This window comes from Paramacrobiotus metropolitanus, unplaced genomic scaffold (genome assembly GCF_019649055.1).
Source record: "Paramacrobiotus metropolitanus isolate TYO unplaced genomic scaffold, Prichtersi_v1.0 Parri_scaffold0000105, whole genome shotgun sequence".
In the NCBI taxonomy this organism is placed as follows: Eukaryota; Metazoa; Tardigrada; class Eutardigrada; order Parachela; family Macrobiotidae; genus Paramacrobiotus; species Paramacrobiotus metropolitanus.
The window spans coordinates 351,574-367,389 of record NW_026570325.1 but is presented as its reverse complement, the minus strand read 5'-3'; the positions used below and the strand labels follow the sequence as shown (position 1 = coordinate 367,389).

Genomic DNA, 15,816 nt, shown 5'->3' with positions numbered 1-15,816 from the left:
TAGAACAACTTCCTGCAGGCCAAAGCGTGTGAATAGCAAATGCTTAGTGCGTACACACCGGCATTGTAACAAGTTGGCCTAGGAATAATTCCGACACTGGTAGTTCTCACGGCTAATTACACATTTCAAGGTCTGCGGGTTAGTTTGCACAAAGAACGGCACGAAGCCGTTATCGCTTTTACTGTTTACCGCAGGACTATGTCAACAATGGCAATTTGATAAGTACGCTTTGTACAGGTGATGCGGAATGAACACTTATCTTTCCATATTTCTGTGCATGCCGCAAGTAAAAGTTCCCGGAAAAGCTTCGTACTGAATGCGTTTTTTTTTAAAAAAAGGAAGATTGGTTTTTAACTGTTTGTTAGCAGCCGATCAGAGCGTCTGAAAACGACTGTGGCGGGTAAATTTGGAAAACTGAGCAGATTCCGCTGATATAAACTGCAATCATTGCAACAGATGCTAATTTTCAAGTGGACTGAAACGTGCAACATCCGAACTCGAATAAAATGAATGGATCGCTGCCATTGGCAAATCAGTCCTACGCGGCCAATGCCTCCGTTGCAGCTAGTGTATCTCCTCCTATCGCTGCTTTCAGTCAGCTTGCAACGTATGGACTCTGCCGTCTGGTTCAACCGGAAAACGCATCGGCGTAAGTTGGCTAGTGGCGGCAGAAAAAACTGCGCACACAACAAATCAGAATCTCATAAAAAAAATCGTGCAGATAGCAGTTTTCCACAAAACAGTTGCAATGATATCGGTGTTGCGGTAGAGTCAATGCGCTATCCTGTTTGCCATGGACCTCGTACACCGCCTCGGTTGGAATATTTGTGGCTTTGTTCGTAATCGGCATCGGTCAGTGTTTGGTCTCGCTGGTGTGTCGGTATGGGTGCATGGCATTACTCAACAGCATCGGATCTTTCCTGCGGACAACACTCAAGCAAATTGACTGGCGAGGACTGGCTGTTTTCGTGCTGAGTTTCACCTCGCTCTACTTCAACTTTTTCCAACCATATTTCGGAAGTGACTTTGTGTAAGATAGCTTCTAAATTTTGCTACATGCTTAATATTTGATAAATAATTTTGCCTACTTGGATTAACTAACTACCTACTGCTTTTTAAAGGAAACTGTCTCAGGGATGGTACTACAAAACGCTGCCCGGCACTAGATTCTGGATTGAAGATGATGTCTCAATTAACGCTGCGCTTTTGCTGCTGCTGTTCTTAAACCTAGTGAGCACAAGAACCTCAGTTCTGTTCTAACTGTGACAAAACTGCAATGAATTGGGTCCGAATTATACGTTTGTAGGTGAATTACAGACCGTGCGGAATTACTTCCACCACTGCCGTAGAAAGTCACGAAAATGGAAAAAAGGAAGAAGGTTGTTGCAAAGAACCGACATGCCTCGCAGAACGAATATGGAGCGCCATTCGCGACTGGGAATGCTTCGCTAGTGTCGCCAATATACCGCTCTTATATTACGAAATAATCATTATTGCTCGCTGGCCCATCGAACCGCTGTCGTACTGGAACGTTACAGCGACCAGTATGTTGACAATTCGGTTATCAAGTTCTGGGAAAAACTAATACAATATTATGGTTCTAGGTCTACAGTTTTTACGAATTTTTTGTTTTACCTGGTTATGCGACGAGATCATTCGCATCTTCCGGAAACTACCAATCGCCGCAGGCACGGTCATGCGCCGAATAACCTGGATTGTATGCTCGTTTCTAAGCCTAACTGCCTGGGTCCAACTGGTATGGTTTTTCAAACCGTTTTCCCATTTGGGCGGGTATAACCTTCCTCGCTGCATTAATGTTTTCGCAGGTGGAAACACTGGGTGATCCTTGGTTATCAACCTACACAACGCCGAAAGATCTAACGTACGGAAAACTAGTGGCGTTTCTATACGGCAAGCTTGTGTTCCTAGATTTAACATCAGGGCAGCTGGAAACCACAATAGGCAGAATTTCGGTTTACGTTGCCCAGGCGGTTACTCTGGTGCGTAGGCTGACGTTTTCCGCATGATCATGTAAATAAAGCTGTGCTTTGAAATGCCATCCATACGCAAAAAAACCTTGCAGATTTTCTTGGCACAAATTATACCGGAAATGTTCAAGCAACTGCCGAAAATATTGCGCATACATTCTTTCAGCGCAGTTTATACCAGAAAGGACACCAAGTAAAGGGCTTTCGGTTTCCGCCTGTTGTATAAAGTTACGTACAAATTGACCTTTCAGGTTTATTTTACTGCTTGGTTCGGTCAACTCTGACGCTGTGGAGAAGTTTGCGGAGAGGTTTCGTTCGACCAATCCTAAAGAAAAAATCGTTGTACTTGTGGAGTAAGTGATACCTGTACTTGTGGAGTTTGCCTACAAAAACTTCTAAAGGACGTTTTTTATAGTCCCACCACTAACGATGCTGCCGTCGAAGAAATGCACACGGTAGCTGGAAAGCACAAAGACAGACTGAGCGTTATTTCCGGTTCGCTTTTTGAGAACGATGATCTAAAGAATCAAGTTTTCGATAATTGTCAGTGTGCCCTGTTTTTCGCCAACGAAAACGCGTCTAATTTTGCCGAAGAAGACCACTGCAATTTCCTGCGGGTCAATAAAATGAAGCAACGCCACCGCAACACGAGGGTGATTGTCAAAATTCTTATGTTTGAAAACAAGGTAAAACTGATATTTCTACAACGAGAAAGAATCTGCTACGATTCAATATCTACAACATTAACGTAGATTGTAAGGCAGTTTTTAGTTATTCACGAATACGAAAACTGGCTAAGTGCAAATTAAAGCTTTCCTCAGGAAAAATTTTACCATATTCCATTTTGGCGCGACAAAAGCGATCCAGCGACCAAGCAGCAGGCCGATCAAATAATCTGCACAGCAGAATTCCAGTTTGCCCTTTTGGCGCAGCGCTACTTTGCACCCGGGTTTCCTCAGCTGATCAATCAGTGGTTTGGCGAAGAGAAAGGTCCCACTGTGAAAGCAGTTACCTTGCCGGTACCAACGGCAGTTGCAGCCCCTGCGAACACACCCAATAATGACATGCGCGCCGGATCTTCCACTTCAACGGCACCGGCTGTCAATCAAGCAGAGTCAGTTGTTAACGTGGAGTCTAATTCTGCACGCAACAACAGAAGACGTGGAAGCCCAATTGCGGCGCAACCCCGTGAAGAGGTGGCATTAATTGTGATCGCACCTGCTGAACCGGCCCTTGCACCGTTGAATGCGACGGCGGCGCCTGGTCGTACTATTACCGGAAACTTGACCTATGCTGATGCACGGGTAACGGCGTACTGTGTTTTCCTGCATTTTTGGTTAATCGTTGCCGGTGCAGTTGTCAGAGATGACTTGATTTTGTTTATCGTAGCGGACGTTTGAACGCCAGGGCACATTGTTTGCCGTACTACAAGACGGTGAATATCATCTGTATCCTCAGAAGCATCTTTTTCTGCAACCGGGCGCCAAATGTTTCCTCATTACCAATGCATCGAACAGCGAGCTGAATAGTACTGCGCGCAGGTGGGCAATGATGCAAAATGGAAAAGCTTCGTTAGCACGTGCCGGACAGAACGCAATAGTCCAACCCAATAATCCCGTACAAGATGACAGAGATGCTAGAAGACGGATTCGAATTGCCTTGAGCACGGATACTGAATGGTATACAAGTTTTTAAGAGTTGCAACGAATTCTACTAGTAAAAGTAAATTTTCAAACAGCATAAGGACAAAATGGTCCTACTGTAGCAACTATTTCTGACACGGTGATAATATGATATTATTTATAGTGTGGAAGAATGCGGCGCCCAAAATATTGCTTGTGACAGCACTGGACAGTACTGGCGCTACCAGCTAGCCAAAGCCGAAACTTCGGTTAAGGTAAGTCATTTGCTAAAATACGGTAAATATAGGAAAATAAGTATAAAAGAATAATCATATCGCTGGTGCGCTCATCATGCTTACTCAGCTGCCGCACGAACTCGAAAACGCGCTGCCGTCCAAGCTGGAGCAGCATATCGTTATTTGCGTTGTCTCCGACCGAGACCCCGCCCCCATTGGACTGGTCAACTTCGTTAAGCCGCTGCGAGCCGTTCATATCAACCCGCCGGTAGTCGTTATTCTGGCCGAACGCGATTGTTTAGCCAAAGAATGGCCCACCTTAAAGGAATTTCCCGATATCCTTCTCGTTCAAGTAACGAAAATCATTGTATATGCGCTTCCAGTGCATTTGTAGAACTGAGTCATCAATATATTATGTGTTAGGGAAATCCAGCAGATCCTAGCCATCTACGTGCTGTCAACCTTCAAGACAGCCGGATTTGTGTCGTGGTGGATGCCAGCGAACTACCCAAAAAACAGTCAGAAAAATGGAAGAAATCAGATGCGGAAGCCGAACTGATTTGGCCGATGTTGCCCAAACATTTCTACCGGCATGTCAATGCCGTGCTGGTGACGGCAGCCATTACGGAGTACCTGAAAGAGTTTCGCAATCAGACATTGCCAGAAGAGATTCTCACATGCATTCGTAAGCATTAGTTTCAAAATTTAATACTGCTGTTGAGATACCTGTGTATGAAATAAAAGCACGCGCCGCAAAGAGTGGAATTTTTGGCTTTTACCATACTGCACACGAATGAATTATTTGTCTCACACTCTTATTACTCTAGATCACAAAGCCATTGGTTTGATTTCCTGGGACCAAAACGATCCAACCTGTGCTCAAAAACCCAGAGTTACCGAGACATGCACGGCGCCAAGTTTTATTGACGCACTCATGCTAAAGTGCTACGAAGATGTGGACATTTTCAACTTGACCTTACTCCTCATACTGGGTGGCTTTAAGGAGGTTTCCCGAGATTTCGAGAGTAAAGACTTTCGCGGGTGCCCTTTTAGCGGAAACCAAGCAACACTCAGCAAATTGTCGCCAGTGGGTAACGTTCTCAAAAAGTATGATCCGAGTACTGGCAAGAGTACTGGCATACCCACTCAAAATCCCCAACAGAACCAGGATGTGGAGATCGATTTCAACCTCGGAAACGATGAGACATCGGAGGCACTTTGTTCACGTCTCGCGGAGCTTGGATACTTGGTTATTGGTAACCAACCAATATCGTCTAAAAGGGTTAATTCGGTGCTCGCCAAGGATAACCATTATTTTACACTGGAGAAGCCATTTTACGTTAAAGCCCGACAGGAACTTTTCGCCCATATCAATGGAGGAGCAAAGTAAAAAGATCTCTTCATCATCACTTAAATGCTAGCAAATAATTACTTCCATTTCTCTTAGTTCGCGCATAAATACCAGCGAACAACTGCGCTTACTGGCCGACCTGGAAGCACTGCCGACTTTCATCCTCAAGGCCGTTGAAGAAGAAAGCAAGGGAATTCCGGGGCTCACAAAACCTGACTGCTATCCTCACTGGCTGGTTGTGTACTACAGAATCATGGAGAAAGTCCTTCGCAACCCAGACGTAAGTTATTGCAATAGAATCTCGACGTTGTGTGGTCACTGTGGTGCCTACATCATTTGTGGCTGTTATTTCTCTTTAATGCGTACGTACTCTGTAGCATCGAATTGTGTCAGTCGAGCAGCCGGCACAAAATTAGAATTTTTTATTTAATGTAAAAAGAAGCGCACTTCACAGCAGGTATTGTTTGCAGTTTATGCAAAAAATGGTAATAATCGTAAGTCTTATTGCAGTTGCTGCAAGGAAGAGGATGCACAACGGAAACAGAGTTGCCAAATCTGATCAAGTCACTTGAATATCATACCCTTACGAGAGCGGAAGATTCAACAGTTGGGGAAATTCAGAAAACAACGTGGAGGCTCCCTAATGCCATTCTAACCTACGTTATCGCCGTGTATTACCATAAATACGCCAAATTAAAACCGTCAGTGATATCTACGATACCGGTCGACATCTTTTTTTGGAACGTTGAGTTCCCCAAACCTCGTAGGTGTCTGTCATGGGAAGATTTGACTTTTATTTTAAAATAATGTACTTTTTATTTTTTATACAACATTCTGTCTGATTGCACCACAAAAAAAAATTTACAGCGTTCCTTTTTATGTTAGTACAGCACATGAATCTAATAATGGTGAATAATAAAAGCATGCCGTTGAACTGGTTAATGCCAACTGCCAAGTAACTAGAGTTACTTTGATTGTTTCGCTGTATAAAAAAGGTTAAGGCAGCCTGACATGAAAACTTAGAGATCAACAGCAACTCCCAAAGATTACAAATTAGGGCAATTTGGCAAAAACATTGACTTAACTGAACGTAAACCTAGCGGTACAACAATTTTGATTGTTATTACTGTAACTGTTAGAATCACGTAAAGCGTCTGCACCGCATAGTGTATCATTACGGTACACGTAACACCGTTTTTGTGACGCAGCGCTGAATCAGCGCTCACCGGAAATGACGCAGGCGTTTGACCAGACGCATGAATCACCAACACAGGACTGTGCTTTGACGTTAGATAAATTTACCGACATAATAACGTATGTGTTTGCGGGTATGTTTCCAGTGTGTGTTTGCACTAGTGCGTTTACCAGGTTGATGTGCATATAATGCCATGGCTGCCTGTCGATGAAAACTGTTATCAGTTTGTAACTAGCACAGACTATTTGCTTTTGATAAGCAATCCTCGCGCCTGCCTGTGTTGCACGAATTATGTAGGTAGAACCGCAGAAGTACGAAGCATCAAGCATGCATTCATAATTTCATACGCTGCGCTGCATTTGTACTGTTAAGGGCATGCATGGTGCTTTCCGGTTGGGCAATCGCGGATAGGTAATACTAGCACATACAGTCGGTACTTGCCCAAAGCGTTTCCTTTCCTCGAAAAACATTATTCGGGTGCCAAGAATGGCCGATCAAAATCCGGGTAAGCGGCTGGATGAATATGGCAATAAATTTTGGCAGTTGAGGCTGCTTCGGATGTCTCTTCCAGACATGCAAGCTGACCTCAGTCTTCATTTTAGAATCGATTTCGGTATTATTAGATTTTTGCCATTTTTTATTAGCGGTTATTAAAGGTTTTGTTTCCTTTCTTATGCTTTTCGGTTTGTTTTTATAAAACTCTAACTCACGTTTTGAATCTCCGAACGAAACCAGATGTTTTGTAGGTGTGCAAGAAGAACTGGAAATCATTCGACATTACATTTTCACGATACTGACCGCAGCGCTCACGGTGACAGAAAAATTTCCGCCATGTCATGGTGGAATTTTCCGTGGAAACGTCTTTGGCGTTTTTGATGATGATGGTTCGCAACCTATGACCGTACTGTGGAAAAAGTGGATAAAGGATCAAGATTCCGCGAAATTGGGCGATCGGAAAAACGTTTTAGAATTATGGATGAAATGGATTAACGAGGGCTCCTCTAGCGTCGCGTACATTCCTCCGGAAGGTATCGCAGCGCTGCCGAAGTTAGCTGGCAATCTCGAAAAAGTTGATAGCTGGGCGTTGGGATGCCTGGCGATCGACCTGATCAACTGTGATGTACCATTGGGACTCAAGCGGCAAAATCGTTTCGGCAAGAGTGACCATCTCCGCAATGGTGGCACGTTGCAACAGTTAAAGGAGTTTTACGCAGGTGCTGGTGAACCCGGATTAGTGGTCGGTCCGGAAATGCACTTGATTAAACCTGTGCCGGTTGCATGCGAAGAATTTTTAGCGCGCTGCTTGACACCAGATCCGCTTAACCGGTGGGATTTAGCCGACCTGCTGAGGCTTCCATTCCTCGATTTAAAGCGTTCACTGTCGGACTTGTTTGCGCTTGATGCCGACTATCAGCAGCTTTTACCGATTGAAGGCAAATACAGTATTACCAATACTCGACCTCACCCTTTTATGAAAAGCGACCCAGCAATGACGGTTCAGGTTGGGGTTATTCAATGGCTTGACAGTGGCCGCATTGAGCAGAAAAATGTTGATATTTGGCGCTTCGTGCTCTTTGGCGACGCGGCCGCGATTGAGGAATCGCGGCAAGGAAAAATTAAGGCATTCGGCAAATTGGTGAACGTATTGACCATGATGGACAGTAGTGCAGAAGCTCGTTCAAACGCGAGGGCTGATTATTGCGGTATACGAGCGTTACAACAGGGCACCAAGAATGTAGTGCATCATTTTGGATGCCAGTTCTATTCACATCCGTCCCTTCCAAATGAATTCCAAGTTTTCACGGAGCACTGTTCAGGTGAGCAGCGAAACCGTACTCATTTAAAAACTTAAAAAATATCTCTATGGAATTTAAGAATGAGTTCGTTTTTCTGCAGTAACATAACAATGTAAATTTTAGGTGGAAACTTGAGGGATGCTGCGCTTTATCATATACCGGTTGATGTCATCGGGAAGTGGATTTTGGAAATCCTGGAAGGCCTCAAGTATCTCCATGGACACGGACTCGTGCACCGCAATTTAAACAGCAGCCTAATTTTCTTCACCGAGAACCCATTCAAAGGCTTCCTTAAAATTGGCGGTTTCCATTTAATGCGCCAGGTGGTACTGGAAGGTGATACCTCCCAGAAGAACGGAATTAGCGCCCGTCCCGGCGAAGATGGGCGATTTGTCGCACCAGAAATGTTGGACACCCAAAAGGAGAGCGACCTGCACACCGGTCGAAAGTGTGATACCTGGAGTTTTGGTTGTATTGCTCTGCATCTGGCCAGTGGTCAACCGCCATTGTATAAAGGAGCCAGAGACAAGCCCATTGAGCTGGAAATGGCTGTGCTCTATCACTTGCAGAGCAACAAAACCCTACCAGAAATTCCTAATTGGATACCACATCAAATGCGAGACTTCGTTATTACGTGTTTACAGTTTAATCCGACCGACCGGCCATATGCAGCTGAACTTGATACGAGCGGATTATTGTGTGTTAATATTGATGACCCTGTGTACAAATCAGCGCGCGGCGGTACTTCTCTCCCGGAAGGCGTTGTTGAATATTGGAGGCAGTGAACGCTAATTAATTTTTTTCCGCAATGTACTAATCTTGTGCAGACCTATACGGCAATTTTGCTTAATTCTCGCTCCGGTCTGTCAATGCACGACAACGTACTTTTTGCTAGTTAACCTTTTGACGCTGATAAAATTTGTTCAAGTATTTTATTAGCATTTTTTAAAAAATGTGTCGTCTGGTTTTGAAAAAAACTGCTTTAAGCATTTAAAGAGCGATTTAACGTAATATACAAAGCTAACTGAGGTTTGCGTCTAGGTTTGAAATAGTGTGAATTGAATAACGCTTCCATACTACTTACGAACGAGTATAAAACAAAGTCATGCACATAATATTATGCCACCAGGTGCCGGGCGCTGCGCAATATAAGTCAAGACAAAACGGAAATGACGCAGGCGTTAAAACCACTTTTGATAACAAGACGCATGAATCATCTAGGTAGGACTCTAATGCAGCGGGCCGGAATTTACCGGCACATGGAAGTCAATGCACTGAAAATAGATAGTTCGTAGTGTTCTTTTACCGTTTGGCGCGCTGATGCGTAATACCATCGTTTTCCTGCCGATGAAAATTTTTATCAGTCTGCAATTAGGACGGGCTGCTTGCTTTTGATAACGACTCGTGTCTGTCTTCGCAGAATTTATTATGCCGTAGAACCGCAAAAGTACAGAGCCAATATAACACTCACTCGGCACATTAACGGGCTAAACGGCGCTTGGTTGGCACAGGTTGGCTACGGCAGTGCGGTTTAAGGTAAATCAGGTGATACGGTACTTCATGCAGTAGAGTTTGTACAATATAAAATCTTTGGCACAGTCGTTTGGATACACGTATCAATATGGCACAACATGATCAGAGTAAGTACATATGCTAATTAATTAGGACGGTAATAAATGCTGATTTTGTCATGAAAGATATGTAAATGGTTTTGCTCGCGCACATGTAAAAAAAGAAGACTCAAAGCATTAATACCTTTACGACAAATTTGGGATTTAATGAAAAAATTAACAGTACATTATAAAAATTTAAAGAAATTGTTTGTAGATTTTTTAAGACATTGCTTTTTTTTACTTTTGTAACCTGGTAAGGTAAGTATTGCCAACGTGTGGGGTTTCTAGTACAAAGTACAAACTGTCTTTCATGGCCTTCTAATGTAGGTGTGCAGGAAGAACTGGAAATCATTCGACATTACATTTTCACCGTGCTAAGCACCGCTATGGAGGTGATGACGGAATCTCCGCCATGTCACGGAGGAATATTCCGGGATAACGTCTCCGGCGTTTTTGAGGATAATCCCAATTTTAAAACTGACGCCGAACGATTGATGCAATGGATAAAAGATCAAGATTGTGCGGTGTTGGGCGATCGTAAAAACGTCTGTGAACTGTGGACGAAATGGATAAACGAGAGCTCCGACAATATCGCGTATATTCCACCCGAAGGTATCGTCGCACTGCCCGCGTTAATCGATGATCTCAGCAAAGTGGACAGTTGGGCGCTGGGATGCTTGGCAATCCAACTGATTAATTGTGATGCGCCACTAAAGCTTAAACGGCAAAATCGTTTTTCTAAACCTGAATATCTTGGTGATTGTGCCACGCTACAGCAGCTCCAAGACTTATACAAAGATGCCGGTCAAGCCGGTCTTGCTGTCGGTCCGGAAATGGCATTGCTACACCCAGTACCATGCGCTTGTGAAGAATTTCTGGCTCACTGCATGGAACCGGATCCATCGAAACGATGGGGTCTTCATGAATTAAGCCAGCTGCCGTTTCTCAATCTGAATCTTTCGCTCACTGAATTGTTTGCACTGGATGCCACACATTATCAGCTGTTGCAGCCGGTCGAAGGAAAGTTCATCGTTACCAACAGAAGACCGCACCCGTTTATGGGAAGCGACCCAACACTGACGGTTCAGGTTGGGGATCTTCAGTGGACTGACGGCGGCCATCATCCAGAGAAGAACGTCGAGATTTGGCGTTACGTGATATTTGGTCGGGATGCGAAGCAAGTAGAAGAAGCGCGTCGAGTGAAGATTAATGCGTTTGGCAAACTCGAGGACGTGTTGACCATGGAAAATGATACCGATGCTCAAACCAAAAAGCGTGCTGTCTACTACGGCATACGGGCTCTACAAAAGGGGATCAAGAATGTGGTGCATCATTTCGGATGCCAGTTTTTAGCACATCAGTCCTTCCCAATGGAATTTCAAGTATTTACGGAGCACTGTCCAGGTGATAGGCATGCGTCATGAAAAATCAACCAACTACAAGCAAAGTGTCCCATAAATTGGTAAATGTTTTTTTAGGAGGGAACTTCAACGACGCTGCGAAGTATCATATACCAATTGATTTGACTGGGAGGTGGATTTCGGAGGTATTGGAAGGTCTTAAATACCTTCACGGACACGGCATCGTCCATCGCAATTTAAACAGCTGCCTTGTCTTTTTCTCCGAGTATCCATTCAGAGGCACCGTAAAAATTGGCGGCTTCCATTTGATGCGACATGTGGAGCTGAAAGGTGACGCGTCCGTCCTGAACGGGATTAGTGTTCGTCGCGGAGATGATGGGCGTTTTGTCGCCCCGGAAATGATGGACGCTCAAAAGGAGCACGACCTGCACACCGGACGCAAGTGTGATACATGGAGCCTAGGGTGCATTGCGCTGCATCTGGCCAGTGGTCAGCCACCGCTGTATAAAGGAGCCAAAGGTAAGCCTATCGAGTTGGAAATGGCTGTGCTATACCACCTGAAGAGCAACCAAATCTTGCCGGAAATTCCGGACTGGATACCATGCAGTGTACGGAGTTTCGTTGAAGAATGTTTGCAGTTTAATCCCGCAAACCGGCCATATGCCGCCATACTTGATACAAGCGGAGTATTCAATATTGGTTACCCTGTGTATGAAGCATCACGCGGCGGAAATCCTCTTCCGGAAGGCGTTGCAGAATACTGGAGGCAGTAGGCTGTTACTGAGTTTTTTGTGAGGCGGTGAAACTAATTTCATTTGTTGTTCATTTTCATAGTGTTTTTTTAAACATCGTCGAATTTTCTGGAAATTTTCTGCAAGCGTTTTGTGTTCACATATTGCAGACAGTGTAGGTCTCTTGCTTTAATGAACAATATCTTGTTCACATTGCGAAGATCGGATTAGTGTCCGTCGTCACCTGTAGTAGGTCTGTTGGTTGTAAGTTTAGCCATACATTCCCAGTGATCGCGTAATTCCAGTATGAAGCATCATAAGTAGCCAATTAGAAGGCAGCAACAAGCTGAAGGTGGTTACGGAGTGTTCTAGCACTTAAAAGTATTTGATGATTTCTTGATCTACGGTTTGTCTATGGATTGTGATGATAATGTAGCCGTAGAATCATGTTCTACAGATTGTCATTGGTAACAACTCAATCGGAAACAGATGTACCGCCTATCTCAGTAGAATTGTGAATCCATGTTATCGGTTATGAAGAATTCTGAGATGTTCTGACTTTTCTGGATGTGAAATCAGTAGACGTGCTCACGCTGCCTCGACCGGCAGACGGTTGACTTTCCCACATGTTCTTGCTCTTGCCCTTGCCCTTGCCCTGATTCTGATTAAATTGATGATGATGTTCCTGAATTCGCGCGTTACGTAAGATTGTGATTTACTTAAGATCTGGGTAATTACCGACGAACCATCGAACCTCGTTTATCGTGGTACGGGTGGATTAACCCAACCCACTAGGGGCAGCTTAGAAGTTGCCATTGCATGGCGCTCCTGGGTGTCCTACCATCTAACCCAGTGCATTCCATCAAACGCCCTTTCCGGATCCGCTGAAACTAGCAACACTTTTTCCATCCCGTTGTGGTTTGCTAACAGTACTCTTTTCCCCCTTGCCAACTACACTTCCACCGCCATAACCGGCTCCTATCCTGAACAACACACAACCGGTTTCTGCGCAGCAACAACCATTGACAGCACCCAACCGGCATCTTTCCTCCTGGACCAACGTGCCAGAAGCTTAACGACCGGATAACGCTGCAGACTGTCCAGTAATTTAAGTGAGTTAATAATAACTGAATTTTGATAAATACTCATAAACTCACTTTGAACTTTATTATCCTGACTGCCTTTTTGAGGAGATAAAATTAACACTTCGCAATAAAGTAAATTTACAACTGATTTACCGATTGTTTTGTCATAATTTACATGGGAAAGAGTTGCAAAAATAGTAAATCTAACGGAAGTTTGTTTTTGTGCTGAAATATAATTTGGAGTGCTATGCTATAAGGAGCTTGACCTACATTAACTTCGTACATAGCAAAAGCGCTCGGAAAACATTAGCAGCAGAATTTTCTTGGTCGTTCATAGAGATCAGACTGAACAGTTTGCATTCTTCAGAGCCATTAACCGCTTCGCTCCAAGAGTTTCCCAGCTAGGTCTATACAGTATCCACAGTCTCTCCCTTGTCCTGTTACTACAAAGTGTTTCTCTCTGGACATAGATGACCTGTTGTCCGCTGCTAGCGTAGCGTAGACCAGAACCAGCATACAGCGTAGACCAGAACAGTATACAGACAGATATGCGTAGTTCCGAGCGATAGTCAGAGGACACTCACCGCGTCGCTCATGCCGCGTAAGAAACCACGGCCTGTGCTCAAGTCAGCACAGGATGCAGACAGTAATTCTCTTCCGCAGACAGGAAGAGGCAGGAACGAAGTGCGTATTCCCGAAATATATGACAAGCTGAACGAGTCAAAAGCTGAGTATGTAAGGCATGAAAACTTGGTCAGCCAGCTGGCCACTGAGCAGGCAGAGTCGAATGCAACACATTCGCAGCCAAGTGCACCACCGGCAATAGTAAATATACGGAGTATTAATAAGCGCAGTAATTATGAGTATTTGAGTTCATTCAATATCGATGACAACGGCAATCTGCATACTGAATTTAGAGCGAATCCTTACCCACAGTATTTAAAATACAAAAAGTATCGCACTGCAGCAAGTAAACTTAAAATTCCTAAAGAAAGAATAGTATTTGACAGCTATAGATTCGAAAACGGAAAATTATTTTGTCCGCATTGTTTGCACTTTTCATTCGTTGTTTTAAACCTCGACATTTGTATAAAATTGCGTAAGATATCTTGGAACGTGTACAGCGAGAGTATTACGAGTATTTATTTGCTAACCGATATTACTCGTATATAAATCGTAAAGGTAAAGAAATTTCCTTTTGGTCAACGCCTCGTGGAAATCGAATGAAGCCATTTGCTGGTAAAGACTACAAAGCATTGTATGGTGAACATTATAAACCTCCATCCACTCTTACGAAATATTTAGTAAATGCTGGTGACCCTAATGAAAATAACGAAATAAATACTGACTGTTATGAACAGCATTTTAAAGTATCAACAAGTACAGTCATCAACAGCAAATATTTTAATACCATCGCCAGTACTAACGAGCAGCATAGTTTCATTACGGAAACAGCGGTAGTAGACTCAGGTTTAGCGTTTTCAGTTTTTAACACCAAAAGCAAACTTGATCTAACTGACTTCACCGGCAATGGAGAAATACTAAGTAACTGTCCAGCAGTAGCCACTAAATTTCTGTTAAATGGTAGAGCATTTTACCATCGCTTTTTCATGATTCCCGACAGTGGATCTTTTAAAATAGCAAACAAGGAATATAAAGTAATTCTGGGTGCTGATTTTCTACGCCTGTACAACGTTACAGTAAACGAGGATGACATTGTATTTCCGAAAATCTCGCACATTACGTTTTCTTCGGAATCAGCCAGTGCTGCTACCAATGATGTAAAGTATCCAGCTAAAGAAAAACTGTCATTTAGTCTACACCTTCACCCTATTAGTAATACGGCAAACACTGTTATTGAAATAAACGGAAAAGAAATCAGTGCCAAAGTAGCCAGCAGTTCCACTTTCAGTGTCATAAGTGAAAGTCTTGTTAAAGAATTAAAAATGAACGGTTCTGTTTATAAACAGCAAAACACTGTTATTGATTTTGCAATCAACATTGGACTTTTGAGAAAGAACATCAAAGTAGCTGGTGCTTATGCAATAGTAATCAGATTTCGGTTTGCTACACAAAAGTATTTTCATACATTTTGTTTTGCCCAATTTACCAAGTAACTTTATAATGTTGGGCACCGCTTTTATGAATGGTAAACCTTTTCCGGAAGTTAACCGTAAAGTACTGCCTAAAAGATCTTCGAATACAGTATCCACATCTGCTAAACTACCAGTAACAGAGTTTGACATGAACAAACCGCTATTAGCACCGCACACGCCGAACAGCAGTTTTCTTGCACCTAACCGGACTACATCACCCACAAGCGGTACAGGTATCAAGTCTTCTGGAGATACCACACAGGTTGGAACTTCCAAAGTATCTGCAGATCCCCTTCTGCCCAATACAATAAGCAGTAAAATGGTAAGTACGACGCCTCTTACTAACGGTGATAACAGTAACTCAGCCGCCACAGCAAGTAACGGCGCCAGGGAAGTTTCAAATACAGTGGAAGGAATTAGTATTGCAGAAAGTAATCGGAAGCATAAAAAGCAACGGAAGCGTAAAAAACCGGCATTGTCTACAACGGAGACCGCTTATGCATCACGCTCTCCTTCGACTTGTGGTCGAGGTGACAACCAACGGTCAGCAGTAACTTGAATACAATAATTATATATGACAGTATACAATACATATAAACATTAACCATGGTGAAAATATCAATATCAGTAAGAATGGCGAAAGTGCCATTACCAGTAATAATGGCGAAAGTGCCATTCACCAGCAACGTAGTGCAGAGTTATAAAAGAATGGCATTACACAGAAGTACCACAGTGCACAGTA

General features: G+C 43.5%; 3 protein-coding genes across 4 annotated transcripts; all 3 read left to right on the top strand.

The window, feature by feature from the left end:
- Positions 1-109: 109 nt before the first annotated feature.
- LOC129597455 (uncharacterized) lies at positions 110-6,131 on the top strand. Its single transcript, XM_055495007.1, has 18 exons — positions 110-222; positions 369-649; positions 770-1,030; positions 1,122-1,230; positions 1,307-1,544; positions 1,605-1,756; positions 1,827-2,000; positions 2,084-2,181; positions 2,240-2,341; positions 2,404-2,674; positions 2,810-3,292; positions 3,378-3,667; positions 3,795-3,885; positions 3,974-4,198; positions 4,270-4,531; positions 4,674-5,232; positions 5,294-5,477; positions 5,708-6,131. The coding sequence occupies exons 2-18, from the start codon at positions 507-509 to the stop codon at positions 6,002-6,004; spliced, it is 3,939 nt and encodes a 1,312-aa protein (XP_055350982.1). The 5' UTR covers positions 110-222; positions 369-506; the 3' UTR covers positions 6,005-6,131.
- A 555-nt stretch (positions 6,132-6,686) lies between these two features.
- Positions 6,687-9,220, top strand: LOC129597475 (uncharacterized). Its single transcript, XM_055495042.1, has 3 exons — positions 6,687-6,897; positions 7,139-8,209; positions 8,312-9,220. The coding sequence occupies exons 1-3, from the start codon at positions 6,879-6,881 to the stop codon at positions 8,971-8,973; spliced, it is 1,752 nt and encodes a 583-aa protein (XP_055351017.1). The 5' UTR covers positions 6,687-6,878; the 3' UTR covers positions 8,974-9,220.
- A 302-nt stretch (positions 9,221-9,522) lies between these two features.
- LOC129597474 (uncharacterized) lies at positions 9,523-12,521 on the top strand. Of its 2 annotated transcripts, XM_055495040.1 has the most exons (4): positions 9,523-9,724; positions 9,788-9,828; positions 10,129-11,205; positions 11,280-12,521. In XM_055495040.1, the coding sequence occupies exons 2-4, from the start codon at positions 9,810-9,812 to the stop codon at positions 11,933-11,935; spliced, it is 1,752 nt and encodes a 583-aa protein (XP_055351015.1). In that variant the 5' UTR covers positions 9,523-9,724; positions 9,788-9,809; the 3' UTR covers positions 11,936-12,521. The 2 variants fall into 2 exon arrangements, with proteins under 2 accessions (XP_055351015.1, XP_055351016.1); XM_055495041.1 differs by lacking the exons at positions 9,523-9,724; positions 9,788-9,828 and adding an exon at positions 9,876-10,059.
- Positions 12,522-15,816: the final 3,295 nt, after the last annotated feature.

What these genes read in the sequence shown, in the direction of transcription:
- LOC129597455 (XM_055495007.1), top strand. Translation starts at nt 507, where the DNA reads ATGAATGGATCGCTGCCATTGGCAAATCAGTCCTACGCGGCCAATGCC. An exon ending in CCGATATCCTTCTCGTTCAA is followed by an intron (nt 4,199 to 4,269) that starts GTAACGAAAATC and finishes ATTATGTGTTAG; the next exon opens with GGAAATCCAGCAGATCCTAG. An exon ending in CATATCAATGGAGGAGCAAA is followed by an intron (nt 5,233 to 5,293) that starts GTAAAAAGATCT and finishes CATTTCTCTTAG; the next exon opens with TTCGCGCATAAATACCAGCG.
- LOC129597474 (XM_055495040.1), top strand. An exon ending in ATTTACGGAGCACTGTCCAG is followed by an intron (nt 11,206 to 11,279) that starts GTGATAGGCATG and finishes ATGTTTTTTTAG; the next exon opens with GAGGGAACTTCAACGACGCT.
- LOC129597475 (XM_055495042.1), top strand. An exon ending in TTTCACGGAGCACTGTTCAG is followed by an intron (nt 8,210 to 8,311) that starts GTGAGCAGCGAA and finishes TGTAAATTTTAG; the next exon opens with GTGGAAACTTGAGGGATGCT.